At 46.6% G+C, this 15,893-nt stretch overlaps 3 protein-coding genes across 3 annotated transcripts in view; 1 reads left to right on the top strand and 2 right to left on the bottom strand.

The window, feature by feature from the left end:
- Positions 1-15,893, bottom strand: part of ntn1b (netrin 1b) — a 202,036-nt gene that overhangs the window by 157,729 nt on the left and 28,414 nt on the right. The gene's annotated exons all lie outside the window — the stretch shown is intronic.
- junbb (JunB proto-oncogene, AP-1 transcription factor subunit b) lies at positions 4,498-6,234 on the top strand. Its single transcript, XM_052048819.1, has one exon. The coding sequence runs from the start codon at positions 4,792-4,794 to the stop codon at positions 5,776-5,778; it is 987 nt and encodes a 328-aa protein (XP_051904779.1). The 5' UTR covers positions 4,498-4,791; the 3' UTR covers positions 5,779-6,234.
- Positions 8,834-11,488, bottom strand: rtbdn (retbindin). The gene is made up of 6 exons (XM_052048828.1): positions 11,307-11,488; positions 10,348-10,509; positions 10,141-10,240; positions 9,869-9,997; positions 9,627-9,723; positions 8,834-9,456 (listed from the first exon to the last, which is right to left on the bottom strand). Exons 2-6 carry the CDS (start codon positions 10,505-10,507, stop codon positions 9,115-9,117), a joined length of 828 nt encoding a protein of 275 aa, XP_051904788.1. The 5' UTR covers positions 10,508-10,509; positions 11,307-11,488; the 3' UTR covers positions 8,834-9,114.

Raw genomic sequence — 15,893 nt, 5'->3', positions numbered from 1 at the left:
GAGGAGAGCTCAATCTCCAGCACAAGCGCCTTCGTTGTGAAGGCGGAATCCGTGAGGGCAAAGAAAGCAACTGCCATTTTGCAGGAATTGGTGCCAAGGAGGAATGAGGAAGGTAAAAATGTGCATGGTCAGAATGACCGAGCGGTCCTGGCTTCAGGTCTTCCAATCGGCGTCCGCTTGTGCTAACCGCCGTTGAAAGTTTCCATCCGGCAGCGGACAGCTGAGGTTTATCGTTACGTTGTAGAGATCACTGAATGCACTATTTTTATTTCCTTATTATGACGACAAATACCAAGGCCACACCATTGCAGCTTATTAAAACTGCCATCAGCTAGCTAGCTTAGCACACTTATCCCGGGCAGCCATTTGCCATCCGTTCTTTTCTGGACCACTTTCGGGTAAGAACATACAACGCATTTTGATGGAGCATCGACAGTGTGCTCCAGCAACACGGAGATAACGCTTCCTCCGAGGCGTTCCGCCGCCGCCTCGCAGCGAATGTTGTCATTAGCGATCAGCCACAACGGTTGTTCGTAAGCTACTATGTAACACGCTCCGAAGGTCAAGTTAAAAATAGAAGCGAAACAAGGAACACTGTAGATGGATATCAACGTGTTCCTTTTATTTTGAAGTTGGCATCGTGGCAGCTGAATTGACTTTGAATTGAGGCTGGCCCGACGGTATGCAAAAGCGTCGCGCGAGGCTCGAACTGGAGCGCCGGATTCCATTTTTAGTCCTCATGCGGCGCCCCCTGTTCAACTGCTCAACGACACTTTTGCAAAATACATTTTGTCTGTAAACGTACAGGATATCTGCTTTGTGATCCTCAGGCCTTCTTTTTTGGGGAGTCGCACGTAAATGCGGAGCCCGCTGATGAGAAATGAAATCGGCGAGACAAAAGGGATGCGTTTCCTGTTAATCCTTTGAATAAATCAGTGGTTTTCTCCTCCCTCTTAGCGGATTTGAGCATGTGGTGAAGATAACAGTGAAGAATATTCCACCCAAAGTCATGTGCCTTTTCGAGGTCACGTACAGTCCAAGTACAGTTTGATCAATCGGAGCGTATGAAGGCTTCTTTCCAACCTCGGGGCTCACACAGGAATAGGCCCAGGTAACATTCCATTGTTTTTGGCAGTCATCCATGTGATCGGCGCTATTACGACCAAATCTGTTGCCAAGCAGCTCATCTTGCCTTGAACCCTTTTGAATACACCCCCCACACCCCCCATCCAAACACGCACAAACAAAAAAGACATCAACACAAAATCCCGGCGGAGCAACAAACCTCGTCTGCAGACAAAGAAAGCAGAACTCGGAGCGTTTTCTATACTTGTGCGTACGGAGCGTCTAAATCCAAACAGTCTAAAAGCGAGATGTGACTAATCAAGACGTGACTAAGACGTCAGACGCATTTTTGTTTTCACAAACGCTGGAACCTGATAAGTGAAGTGTTCCAACGAAACGCCACATGTTAAAGTTTAGACATGAATTTCAAGCACGGCCGTGTTGTTTCTGGACATCAACAGTCTTAGTCACAAATCCATAACACACGTTGTATACATCTGCCTCTTTTTTTTTTCTCCTCTCTCTCACACGACTTGGGTAGCAGGAGTGTTTTGGACTAACATTTAGCATGATGGCAAGATGCCACTGCATGAGTCTTCCCGTAAACACTCACCACTCTGGACCATAAAATGTACCTTGCCAAAATGTCACTGGGGACTGCGGTCAACCTCGGCCGCAACGCTGAATAAAAACCTCAACCCCAGCGGAGTGGAGCAGCGGCTGAAACGAACAGCTGCGCGGAGAATAGCATTTATAAGGGAGGTGGCAAAGTAGATGCACAACACTGCCAGGAAGTCTGTTGTTTTTCTCTGTTTATCCATATTCCCATGGAGACTGGCAAGGAGGAATAGAGTTAAAACAGTCTTGGTGAATAGCAGACAATTTCTTCGCATCGCTATTATCAAGCATGTAAAAAAAAAAAAAAGAGGAAAAAAAAGGCAGGCTTCAGCTTTCAAACTTGCTGTGCGATTTTGTTGACCTCTGTTTTCTTGGGAGCACTCATACCAGGTCTAAACACAATAACGGTCTGTCTGACTGCCACATACTGTATATTAACACAATATAGGCTCGTCAAGCAGCACTTAATTTCAGGAGCATTTCAAACCATCAAGTATGCATTCACAATTAAGAGCAGGAAACTCAATGTACAGATATACTCAAAAGTAAACAGATGATTTAAAAATACTAAATAAAATGCCAACCGAATTACGTTGTGTGATCTTAAACAAGTCTTCCCAATAAATTGCGCAATGTCGCAGTTTCATATAAGACACCAACCACACGATAACAAAACAAACTATTCTTTGAACATAAAATGAACAGATCATTTGCATTTTGAGAATAGGCTAGACAACAGCAAATAACTGAAAATGTTGAGCAGCTGAGATTGAACGAATTTTAGTGCACGAAGCTGACTACAACGCGCCGTTATAAATTGCAAGTGAGCTGATTTATTTGATACATTTTTGTATCTTTGTCATTTTATTTCGTTACCATGAATACTAACGAAATAAAATAACAAGAAGAAATGTAAAATAGAATTAATTTACTCACCAGTGTAGTGCCTGTTCACTGAGCTGCAGATCTACCCGAGTGTCCCCAAACGTTTTTAAACGCACCGTAGCTTGTAAGTGTCCAGACGTGCTCTGATGTTTCCTTGCTGCCTTGGTAAAACTACTTAAAATGGTAAATCCAGTGGAAGGTCCGTCTTGAAAATTGTGTGGAAAGTAGTCCTGCAACCAGATCAACGTCTTTTCCTTCGGCCATTTTGGGTCAAAGTGCAGCAACAGCTCCCTCTAGCAGGCGCTCATCCAATCACCGAACGCGCATGTCCAGTCTCGACGTAAACCCTCTAGCTGGCTCTGGTACACAGACTCGTGATCTGATTGGCTATTGCAAGCTGACTGTGCCCGTTCTTTTACAGCGCACAGAGGCTTGCTCTGTTTCATCTGAAAGCCCCGAGCAAGTTTACCTGGCAACACAAGCTATCTGAAATATGATTGGTTAAAAATTCTACCATAATAAATTAGTTATTTATCGAGTGGCTTTCAATGTTATTTAAAATAACATACTCAACTAAGTGGAAATAATGTGACGTAAAGAATACAGAGAATAATTTTTTTTACATATTTATGAAAATAAAATAAATTAAATTTCTGTTATTCTAAACAAAACAATCAGAAACTACTAGCCCCAGCAAAAACGATTTACAAAGCCACACTGTGAAGCTTTTGGAGGTCATTTTCAATCAAAGGGAAATAAAGAAAGGGGGGCAAGCCTCCATAGCTTTCCTCAAGAAAGAAAGTTAAGTCAACAGTGGGAGGATGCACTTGGAAGAGTCCCTGAGCCCAAAAGACCAGCGGCTGTGGTTTCGTCATTTTAGCTCAGACTCATTGGAGGCCTTTCATCACTCTCAGCTCATGAGACAGCTCACTGGTGTGTCTGGCTATGAACGCCAGATAAAACCAAATACAGTGCCTACTATATTTCTTCACAAGGATCCTCAAAAGACACATATGACCTGTGAAAACTGGACGATATATATAATGTATATACGCAGAGACAGAACACAACACACACACCGATTAACATTTGTTATACACACATCATTGTTAACTATTTACTGACGCACTCAAAAATCAGACAATTTCCCAAAAATACATTGATAACAACGCGTCTGGGCTGGCATTCAATCCACATTAACTTCATTGCAAAGTTGATCTAAATTCCCAAATCATAATCACAATTATGTAATAATGCAGCCAATGCTGTCGTTTTAAACGATTGTATTTATCTCCCTCAGTAAACACAAATGATATCCGAGGCTTTTTCCCTCCCTGCGGATCAAGAAAGTCCATTCCTGAGTAGCACATGGATGGCACAAAAGCAGGAATGCAGTCCAAGAGGGAGTGGGTTCCCGGTTCTCCCGGAGGGGAACTACTACGTCAGTCATGCCCATATTAGGAACGAGGACTTCCTCCACAAGAGGCTGAACCATTTCCACGGATAACTCCCTCTTAAATTTAGTGAACATTCAAATAATTTGTGTCAATTAAACAACAAAACAGGTCATCCTGACCTAAAAAAAAAAAACAGCGTCACGCGTGATTTTATTTTATATTAGTGTGTGTTTGTGACAAGAATTAAAACTCAAATTGAATTATGTATCATTCCAACGCCAGTTTGTGTGTCAAATGAGCTGTATTAAACAACTAATCGGTTAAAGTTATAAATAAGGTAAAGGGTCTGTATTTATGACGAAAGTGCCTTCAGAAACCGACGCCGAGCGCTGTCTTTGCCTACAGCCTTATTTACAGTCGTTTCTTCCCGGCATCTGCGTCACTCGTAAAGGCGTGGTCTGTGGAGAGCCCGACCAATCAGAACGCAGCAGTACCCTGGCAGCAAGCGTGCGTCCATGCCTATATAAAACCGCTCGACGCAGCCGACCGGACACACCTTCGCACGCAGCGACGCACACGCTTTCTCACAGGAGTCCGCAAGTTTTTTCGTAGGGGACTTATCGGGTGCGCGAAGAACTCATCACTCAGACTCAGGGGAGCGCTTTTGCCTTGATTTGTGGGACTTTCACTCATTTTTCCGTTGACGCGGTAGTTTCTGATGTCGGGGCACTGTTGACAAGACGAATTGATGCTCGTTCGCTGCTGACTCTTGACATTTGTTGAGACGGTTTCAATAAGCGGCCGGTAAGCTTACTTTCCCGACTTTATGTCAACAAAGATGGAACAGCCTTTTTATCATGATGACTCTTTTCTGTCGGCTTACGGCCACTCAGACGCCGCCATGCACGACTACAAGCTGCTAAAGCAGAATATGAATTTGAACTTGACAGAGCCCTATCGCAACCTGAAATCGCACCTGAGGGCCGACACAGACCCGTACCAGGGGGGTCAGCAGGACGTTGGGACCCTGAAGCTCGCATCCCCAGAGCTCGAGAGGCTCATCATCCAAAACAGTAACGGGGTGATCACCACCCCGACCCCGGGGCAGTACTTCTACAATCGGGGCATCACGGATGAGCAGGAGGGCTTCGCCGAGGGCTTCGTCAAAGCCTTGGATGAGCTGCACAAGATGAACCAAATGCCTCATTCGGCGTCCTCCCTCGGCGCCAGCGGAGTTACCTCATGCTCGCCGGCGGCTCCCGGCGTGTTCGGCTCAGGACTGCAACCCGAACCGCCCATCTACACCACGCTGAACGCCTACTGCCCGAACGGCGGCCTCTCTTCGTCCTCCTCCAGCTACCCCACGGCCACCATCAGCTACTTGCCGCCCCACCAGCAGAACCACCCGCAGACCTCCGCGCACCCCGCTTTCCAGAACCCCCACCACCCGGGCTCCGGACTTCATCCGCAGCGGCTCGTCGCTCTCAAAGAGGAACCGCAAACCGTGCCGGACCTCCTGAGTAGCGACGGCTCGCCCCCTATGTCTCCCATCGACCTGGAGACCCAGGAGAGGATCAAGGCGGAGCGCAAGAGGCTGAGGAACCGACTGGCGGCGACCAAGTGCCGGCGGCGCAAATTGGAGCGCATCGCTCGCCTGGAGGAGAAGGTGAAAGGTCTGAAGAGCGACAACGCGGGCCTGTCCAACACAGCCTCGGTGCTCCGGGACCAGGTGGCCCAGCTCAAACAGAAGGTTCTGACCCACGTGAGCAGCGGCTGTCAGCTGATGCTCACGAGCAAGATGGAGGCATTTTAAACACAAAGACTACTTTTTAGAAAAAAAAAGTGACTTTAAGGTGATAACACTGGAGTCATGCTGTGCATATAGCACCTCAACAACGCGAGGCAGCGGGTGGGGACGGGGGGATTTGTAGACAACTATGTTGTGCAAAAGACTGATTGAAATGGTACTGACGGATGCTGGACACCCTCAAAGAACCATTCAACACTTCATCAGTGCAGCATTGGAAATGGGCAAACACTGAGAGAAGATGCCCTTATTATAGTTGACTCAACGGCAGAAATCGGTTATCAATATGTCTTTGTATATTTGCCACTGACGGTATTGTCACCAAATGCTGCATATATTCTTTATGTAAATTATTGTTGTTTGTCCCGGTTGACCCAGGCAAACTAACCTTGTCCAATGTTTACAATGTCCTTCTTTTTTTTTAATGTGTGATGTGTATTTAAGTAAAGCGTCTCAAAAACACGATGGCGTTGTGTTGTTGTTCTCTTTTCATGAGCGCCGTGAGGGAAAAGGTCACCGCGCGAGACCCTCAATGTGTACTGCATTGATGTCCTTGACCTTTAAAGTTGAGAAATAATGCCCGTAACTTGTCGCCACAGAAAAAGTCCACACAATTACTGTAAAGGGAGCGCAATAAAAAAGGTTTGTTTGGTGTTCAATGTGGGCAACTTGATGGTTAGCAGCGTTTTGAATGAGTGTCTTCTGCGTACCGCTAATGAAATTGCACGTATAGGCTGCCATTTGAGGACAACCAACATTCAAATATTGAAACTATCTCAAAAGTAGGCTTGTCCAAATCCGGTTGGACAAATGCGGAAAACGGACTTGGACTTGGGCACTTCTTCTTTAAAGAGTACCATTTCTATCCATTTGAATAGGAGACAGACCCCCCCTCCCCAGATAGATAGTTAAATAAATAAATATTTTTGTATTCATCATAGCACGACACAAGCAAAGAGGAAACCATACCAAAGGCTCATGATTCCGTATTCAAGAGGAAAATTTGGGCTTTTGACACCGTTGTCAACCCCCTTTTTGGGGTCAGCGGTATATAATTTAGTGCAGATGGGGGGGGGGGGGAGTGACAGTGACTTTTAGGAATGCCGGGGCTCTTGAAAACGTCTCACCGCTTGGCAGGGCATCAGGCACGAGTGGGCGTCGGGATCCTACATGGAGCATCTGCGTGGATTCTTGGCAAAGCGCGAGCAGCCAAGGACGACAAAGAGGGTGTACGCATCAGTGCACAAATATGCGCGGCGAAAAAGAAAAGAAATAAAATATGGGGCTCAAAGGAAGATTAGGTGAAGGGGCGGGGGAAGTCCCGTGGATGACTAATACGCACAGACAAGCGTCTTGGAATAAATTAGGATAAGAATAACAGAGACCCTCAACGAGTTATCTGCTATAGTATTGTTCATGACTGAAACCAAAAAGGTCTATGAAAACAGCTTCGGCGACAGTTGGCCAGGAGAAGTTGAGCGCATAAATTGACCCCAGGAAAACCGGAGGGGTATTTCTGCCTCTTTAAACAGTCTATGGAAGAAAAGCGGGTATGTAATAGTTAAAAATAGTGTACACGACACGGCACAACACAAAAAGTTCTTCCTGAAATCATGATTATTATTTTGAAGAGGAAGGTTATGGAACAGATCAAAATATTGCATTCCCATCAATAACGTGCCCCTTGTATTTGGTCGCGCCCGCGCGCGGAACAGACCGCCCACGCAACTTCTCTTTTTTCGAGATGATTTTCCCATTTTCGTCACAATAGAAAAACATGCAAAGGAAGTGGGTCCAAACACTCTGACCGAATGTGTCACACTATTAGGCGTAAATAGGTCGCCTCGAGCACATTGATTGCGATCAGAAACTATCGCGCTGTCATCTCCCACTCGAAAAAAAAAAAAACAAGCCTCGGGTGTCACCGCCTCAGCGGCGGAGGCTCAATTTACGCACAAGACGAGCTGACGTGATAATAATGCGCAGTGAAAAGGAAAAAAAAAACCAAAAAAACAAGCCCATTAAAGCTTCACTGGTGCTCCGCACGCCTCGGCCCGCAACCCACACCGATCGTGTGTGGGAACATCTGTGATGCGAACAGTGACGTCTGAAAAGCTTCGGGTGGGTTTAGTTTCCTCTCCGCGAGTCCCCCTTCTCCTCCCACAGACACGCAGACCGGGTTGTTGCCATCTGCACTACCAAACACAACACCGTTCCACGTACAACGACACATTGTAATCAGAGGGCAGATATTGCGCCTGGTCAGGGTCTATTTGACTGTTCAAATGACATCGTCGGTAGTGTGTCGCTTTCGAAGCTCTACTCCACCATTTTATCTTCTGTCGGTTGAGAGTAAGATGGGGCTGTAGTCCTGACGAGTGTGGTTAAACACAGCCACACAGTATAGTATTGGCTCCGAACCAGGAGATATTTGAAACGTCTGAAAATTAAAGTCGTATTATTTGCACTGTATTGTCGATTAGAAAAAAACAGGCCAGTCCTCTGCATTTTCATGAAGTGAATGAAACCTTTTTGAAGGGGTACACTGCCATCTAGTGGAGATGTTGTAAAAGTGCAAACCCCATATAAGGGTCGAAGTACAGGACAGTAAAAAAAATGGCTTCCCCGTGGAACAGCAGGTTGGACCTAAAATACACACGTCTCATGGCATTTACGGTGAAATTGGCTTTTTTTCTGTAACGATCGCGCTTATCTTTATTAACTTGCAGCTAACTTTTCTCAAAACATGTTTTTGTCATCTTTTTCATTCTGCTCAGAAGTAGTCAGTGCATTCTGCCACCTGAAACTGTTGTTTATAAACATTCTGAAATGTCCTGATGACAAGTGCCAGCAATTCATTTTGGACTCACCATTCTTATTCCATGTTAAAGATGAACACACAATCGTTGCATTTCTGCCCGAGTTGATGTAGAACGAGTCGAAGTTATCACGGCTGACGCCATTTTGTTCTTCCCCGTCAAACGCTTCAATTTATTTGACAGGAGGGTTGTAGCTAAAGGTTTGAGATAAATTGAATGATGAAGCCCATCGCAAATATAAATTGCCTTTCAGAAACTTTTCTTTATTGAGAACATATACGAAAATTACACAAACACCAATTTGAGGGGACTTTCGCTTCCAAAAAAAAAAACTTTACATCTAACGTTACCTCGAAATTGAGCTACATATAGTAATCAGAATATAATCAAACCACAGGACATTAAGGACCAAGCTAGCAGAATAATATCTCGCGCGTGCGTGTATTTGGAATTTCGGAGCGTATTTGAATTCTGAGCATTAACACTACATCCTGGTACTAAGCGTGGAACTGAACTTGATTGTCTACAGGCCACTTCCACTTCCCTCCCCGTCGTCCACGATGACGGAACGTTTGCGCAGGACAGAATTCCCCTTTCTCATGGTCCGCGGGGGCGGCCTGCTCTGACAGGGGGACATATACGGAGGCAGCCCGGTTTTGGTGGTATCAAGCTCCTCCCGGGCGTCCTGGCGGGCCCGCAGTGCCGAGATCACGTCCTCATCCGAAGCGCTGAGGGTCAGGCAGCCGCACGGGCGAGCGCGGCCGTCGTTCGCTCCGGCATCTGCAACCTCCTGGGATGCATCTTCGACTGCCGTGAAGGCGTCGCCCCACAGGCTTTCACACAGATCTCTGCCGTGTTGATACATCTGAACAAGAAGAAAGGGGACATGCAGATGAAGGTGCATTTTATGTTTTTAAACCTATAATCATATTAAGCGCCAGTTTCAAGCACCAGAACTACAGATGGAGCCCATTTTGGTGTTCAAGCTCAAAAGTAAACGTAACTGCTTGGAAACACACATGCCCACTCGCATACCTGATGATAGTGAACGCAGCTTCCCGTGCAATTGTGTCCTCTGGGGTCTGTGGCCCAATTACGAGCACACGTCAGGTCTGTTTTGCAGGCGTCAAACCTGCAGAAAATTTTTTTTAAAAATGCATCCAACAATTCGCCACTTGTGATCGCCTCGTACATCCAGAGGCGCGGCGCGCAGGGTCTGAAAACGGATTTCGGATATCGCGTCATACGGCTGTTGCCGTTTCGCTCGTCAGTCTCACCAATCCCGACAGAAGCTGTGGCAGAGAGGCGCAGCCTGGATGTAGGAGCGGCGATGCGGGTGAGGCCAGCGGGCGGCATGTGGCGAGCAGCGGTAGAAACATGACACGCGCTTCAGGAAGCCTTCACACCTAAGCGGAGAGCAGGAACGGTCGTCGGTCACATCATGAGACATATTAGGATTCATTTTGGCTCAGTGGCCAACAAGGCCCTTGGCTGCTCTGCCTAAACACAATCGAGTCGTATTTTGGTTGATTTCTGGGCGAAAGCTTACATAGGACTCAGCGGCCCACACTTGTCCCAAGGTTCATTCTGATTGCTGGCAGAAGGAGAATGGGAGATATCCCGGATGTCTTCCTGGGTGCAGCAACTGTCTGTCAATCAGAGGACACGCATCCGTCAGTCAGTCCAGCTGCCATTGACGTCTCAACCCGCAGTGCTTCCAATATGAGGCGAACGGGCGGGCGGGCAGTCAACTCACTGTCTGCGTAGAGCGTACACTCCCTCAGGTGAGGTTCCGGGCTGGGCGTGGCCTTGTGCTCGCCATCTTGAAGGCACACCCCCTCCGAGCTGATTCCGACTATCGGCACAGTTGTCCAAGATGCGCATATCAACAGAAGAGTACGCAAAAGGACCCTCATGTCTAGAATCACAAGGAGCTCGGTGAGTTGGAGAGTACCTCATACTCCGTGTATTTTATTTTATACATATATGTAGACAGCGTGTGTATACTGTATATGTTTTGAAAAATGTTGGTTCCGGAACATATACCGCAATGCGCACTGAAATGCATTTGATTCTCTCTCCCCAGCTAAACATTGAAATAATTGTGTCGTTAATTTCCCTACAAGCTGGCCCCCGTTGTCGGCCCAGGTCGAGCGTCTGAGACGTCCAGCGGGCCGTGCGCTCGCTCCGCCTGTGGTGACCTAGTAGCAGGGCGGTGAGCCTAATGAGTTGGGACTCGGACACCGTCATCAGCCACAGACAAAGATTTCAAATGACTTGGTTGTCGGATCCATATAAAAGAATTCAGGAAAGTTCTTTTTTTTTTCCCCCCTCCAGTGATATTGTAACGTTTGATCATGACCATAATAATAATAACGATAATAATGCTGATCTATGCCACTACAAATTGGACACAAAAATGCCATGTTTTTTTTTCAAATATGCCCAACGACCCCTAATCACACACTTTTCAAGACAAAAATAGAGATCAACTTTTTAGTTGAAAAAAAAACTCTTTACCGATGAAACATCAGAAACACTCTCAACACGAACAGAATGTACCACTGAATTTTAATTAGCCACATTTTTCATGTTTTTTCCTCTCCTAACATATGAACAGAGTCTCAAAATCATCACGTGATCTTTGGTGTTTCGAGAGCAACAAGTGTATTTGCAAAAAAATAAAATAAATAGAATAAACGTAGCTATGTTTACCTGTTTTGTTGTCGGAATTTATGTTCCACTGGAATAGATCCCAAGTTGTTGTTCTTTTTTTTTCCCCCCCTAACAAACGTTTTGCGGAGAAAGATGCTCTTATCCCTTTGCTCTCGTGCCGGCTGGGGCTTTGTGCTGCCAGTTTAAGTCTGGTTTATATGAAGGACATTTCACTCCCATCCATTCGGCGACCTCCCCCCCCCACCATTCTGTTTGGCTTTCTCTCTCTCTCTCCCCCCCCCCCTCCCCTCCACTTGTGCACAAGTGGCAGAGAAAAGGCTAGACTCCCTCCCTTGTTAATCTCCCAATGAAGACGAAATCCCCCCCCTGCGCCCCCCCCCCCTGTTGACAGTCTTATTTCAGCACCACTTCTTCCGAGCAATTAGATTTCTTGACCAATTGATTTTAAGACCAAACGCAAATCCCACTGCCATCATGAGCAAGTGGTGCTGAGTCACACTGGTCTTGCATTCTTTTTGTCCACTGAGGCCGTGGCTTTTTTTTTGCTTCGTGGAAGTATATGAGATTTAATACTGGATGCTAAGCTGAGGACTGAGAGCGCAAATCTCTGTCGAACTAAGCAAAGTGACCTCGCCGCCAGGACGCGGCGAGTTCCAAAAGCCTTCCGGCTAGCGTCGGGAGTTCACGTAAACCTATAAACAGGATGGGTTTATTTTTACCACCTGCGCCCGAATACAGTGCGACATAATGACTCATGATGCACACGGGCGATCGACGAAGCCTGCGGCCCAAAAGTGTCATCTCACAAAAGATACTCGCCTATCTTTTGCATTTTGAGAACACGCATAATCGAAACACCGCAAATGTGGCGTGTTTGTTTTTTTTCCCCCACTGCTTGTGTGTGTTCACGCTCGTGGGTTTTAATCTCACCTCCACTTGGAGCCGGTGTGCCACGGTAATCCCCCCGTTGCAGCTCCTCTTTCCTCCCTAAAGCTTTTGGCCGCAGAGGAGCAGATGGAGAGCATCTTGTGGCCTACATAGGCCGCCTAAAACCAAAGATTGGGAAACGGGAGACGTGCCTCGGACCTTGCGGATTAAAGCAACACAACAGCAGTGGCGAGAAAAAAGCGATGAAATGACTACGGAGCCCTCAAATATGAGGCAGAACATTTCCATATGTATATATATTTTAAAAGATACTTGACTGGAAGCCACTTTCAAATGCGGCTGAGAGACGTTTTACATCTCTTCACCCCCCCCCCCCCCACGGGATTACTGGATGACAATTGAGCGAAATTTTTATTCAATGTTTTGCTTTTACCCATGACCACGCTATCATGTTTCAATTCCTTGTCGTAGACTAACATGAAAATGATCAGTCCAATCCCATTAAATCCTAAAGAGATTAGACAACAAAGTGGTCTCGGGGGGTGGGGGGGGAGAAGTGCTTTCCAGTTTATCACATCGAGTTCAGTGGAAGAGCAGAATCGGAATGGAGGGATCACTCTGGCCCAGCAGACTGTTTCGTAACTGCGCGCGGGGTCAGCACAACAGAGGACGTTATTTCGGGGGGGGGGGGGGGGGGGTCAGAGCAGAGGAGCGGGTGGGACAGACAAACAGTTCACCATCTGGTAATTAGAGGAGAAATAACGATATCCTTTGTGCGAGAGCTATTCAGGGAATGGAGAGAGGGAGGACAAAGCAGGCCGGCGCTGCTGCTTGTGTACCCGGACTGTCGTTCTTAGTTAGCAGAGTTGGATCACGGCCTGTGTTGGAGCCTCCGCCTGGCCCTCGGCTGGCACACGTTGCCACTCGGTGAGCCACCCGGTGAGCCAGTGGTTGGCGCGTCGACCTCACAGTGCAGAGGAGGACGCAGACCTCCAAGGCTGATGTCGAATTTTCACGACTCTGAACATACAATGCATCAGCTAACTGTGTTTCACGCATGGGGGCGTCCTTCAAATAGCGTCGCGGCCTCCTCCTCCCAAATTCCCCAAACTTGTATGTTAGGTTAATTGAAGACTCCAAATTGTTTCTTGTCGTCTGCCGATATGTGCCCTGTAATTGAGCGGCCAGGCAACCAGGAGTCAAAAGGGATCGGCTTCAGCTCACCCGTGACACCGATTAAGACCTAATGCGCTGGATAGACTCTCCATCCAGCCGTTCTCTGTAGCGCTGATCCTGACTAGAGCCTATCGTATCTGACTTTGGGCCACTCAGAACTGGTCGCGGCTGACTTGACTTTGACTGGAGGCTGACCTGACCGCAGGCACGTACAGTCTGCTCAGTACATGCCGAGTGGAAGTAATGATGCGTCTTTTGGCCTCCTAAGAAATACATTGCTGCGAGAAAATCCAATCTGCTCAATTTAAACGAACAATACAACTATCAATACATGAAAAGTCCTGGTGACGAAAAACACGCTTCGACGTCGCACACCAAATATTAAAACCACTGGGAGTGGAAAGGGACTAGCCGTTGACGAAAACTAAAATTGTTCAAGTTCTCCTCCCGGTGGTTACTCTGCGTCATTGCATGCAAAGCACCAGCAGCACTATAAGAAATACTTTAAATATTTATTTAAGGTGCTTCAAATCAAGATTGTCAGACTGTCCAATTCATGACTTTTTGTTGGAGTAGAATTTGATATATGAAAATATCATTTTTTTTAATTAGATTTTTTAATAGCAATATTACATGTTCCAATATCAGTTGTCAGGCACACAAGAGATTTGTATTTTTGCACTGATGGAAGGTGGATGGTGAAGGAAGTTTCCTATTGAAGTCGCACCCAACGGATCCCATCACCGTTTCCGAAACGACATTTTGCGACATTTCAAGTGCAGGTGATAGCCGCAGCGGTTAGCCACTTTGGTGACGTTGTTGTGTACTTTTGCAGCACTCGGCGTCATTGTAAGAGGCTTCGTTGCGTGTGCGTTTCAAGGTCTATTCATCTAGCGGTCGGTTCTTGCCAAGTTTGCTTTGAGGCTGCATCCAATTACCATTCATACCAAAGACTAAAACACTCGTGCGCACACACACACGCACACGCTTAGGCCCCGGGCTTCCAAGCCCTTCTTCTCTCAGAACATTTTAGCCTTTGTTCTCTGTCTCTTTATTGACTGTTTGTCCCCCCGCAGCTTTGGCATAGAAAAAAAAAGAATAATACAACAAAAGCTGTCATTTTTTTGGGGTCTCCTCTCTGCTTCCTTCACAAATCGACTAATGCCATTCAGAGGCGGCAGCAAAATACCTTCATGCTTGAAAGGCCCTGCTTCAAAACACTTGAACTGTAAAAACAAAGCAGCTGTTGTGACTGCTTGTTCCTTTATCAATTGCTCTGCAGTTGCTGCCTTTCTTTTATGCGTTGCTCCTTTATGATGTCATGTAGGCCGAATGTCTTCCAGTCTATAAGCTCAGATCGCTCCGTAAGACGCTGTCGGCACCTCAAGCTTTCTTCCGTGTCTGTAGTTACTTGGTATTCATATTTTACTCGCCGTCGTGTGTTGTCCTGCTCTCAAAATGAGCGGGGGTGGATGCAAACTCGGAATGATTACTCTGACAGCCTCCCAGTGAAACTGTGATGTCAAATATGGATGACAACAAACACCCTGACAGAATGACGCTGCATTTTTTTCCCCTACGGCCTGCAGCGCCACAGTCCTGTTGTAATACCATCACCAACCACAAGGAGGGTTAAGTTGAGAAAAATGATTAAAAAAAAAAAAAGGACGTCAACAAAGCTGAGCACTTGTCACTCTCCGAAGCCGCAAAGGATTACCCGATCATTACGTAAGCAGATATGACAGTGCCATCGTCGCTTCTGTGTTGAGAAACTGCTTAGCACAAGCAATTCATTACTTCGAGCCCTGCGCTTGGCCCTCTTACGCCTCCGGTGCGACAGCACTGAAGCGTAGCCTCATTTGTTCACTACGCATCCTCTTGGAGTGTAGCCCAAGCACGGGGTTTGGAGGTTTTGATGGAACTCGGAGGCAACAAGGTTTTGTGTCGCTGCGAGGCAGCCAGCGCCAATGATGCCGCCAAGGTGAGTTGGGGTTTGCACAGCTTGCCGACAGGCCACAAAACAAAGCCCTAATGTCAACACAGAGATGGTCTGGCTCCTTCACTGCTAACCAGATGGCCGCCATCGCTCCATTTAATCCGACACACGACAGACAGCCTGCTTTCTGGATATTTTTTTTTCCTGGCTACATCTCTGAGCACATTCTGTCAAATTGAAGGTTCATTTACTCATCGTCAAATCTTTCACTCAGCCCAAGTTAGCTTTTATGGAATCACAGATTTTTTTTTTAATTATTATTAATTAATTTGTTTAATGCCAACACTCCCTTACTTTGTTGTTTGTAATAACCACTGTCACAGCAGACAGGTTGTGATAGTAGAATCCATTTGATGTTTTGTTATTATACAGCAAAGACACGCCTGGTTGGCACGTTGGCTAGAGGTGCAGGGTTCGAGTCCGACTTCGACCTTCCTGTATGGAGTTTGCATGTTTTGCCCGTGCCCGAGTGGGTTTTCTCCGGGTGTTCCAGTTTCCTCCCACAATCCAATCACATGCGTGACAAGTTAATAGAACACTTGAAATTAGCTGTGAGCGTGGATCTA

Source organism: Hippocampus zosterae, chromosome 17, assembly GCF_025434085.1.
Source record: "Hippocampus zosterae strain Florida chromosome 17, ASM2543408v3, whole genome shotgun sequence".
Classification (NCBI taxonomy): domain Eukaryota; kingdom Metazoa; phylum Chordata; class Actinopteri; order Syngnathiformes; family Syngnathidae; genus Hippocampus; species Hippocampus zosterae.
Note: the sequence above shows the minus strand (reverse complement) of the source record. Positions and strands in the feature narration are given on the sequence as shown.

Bases quoted from the DNA above. Each gene is read 5' to 3' on its own strand.
- junbb (XM_052048819.1), top strand. From the start codon at position 4,792: ATGTCAACAAAGATGGAACAGCCTTTTTATCATGATGACTCTTTTCTG.
- rtbdn (XM_052048828.1), bottom strand. From the start codon at position 10,507: ATGAGGGTCCTTTTGCGTACTCTTCTGTTGATATGCGCATCTTGGACA. The intron at 9,998-10,140 runs GTAAGCTTTCGC...CTCTCCGCTTAG, and splicing joins TGTGGGCCGCTGAGTCCTAT to GTGTGAAGGCTTCCTGAAGC. The intron at 9,724-9,868 runs GTGAGACTGACG...AATTTTCTGCAG, and splicing joins CACAGCTTCTGTCGGGATTG to GTTTGACGCCTGCAAAACAG.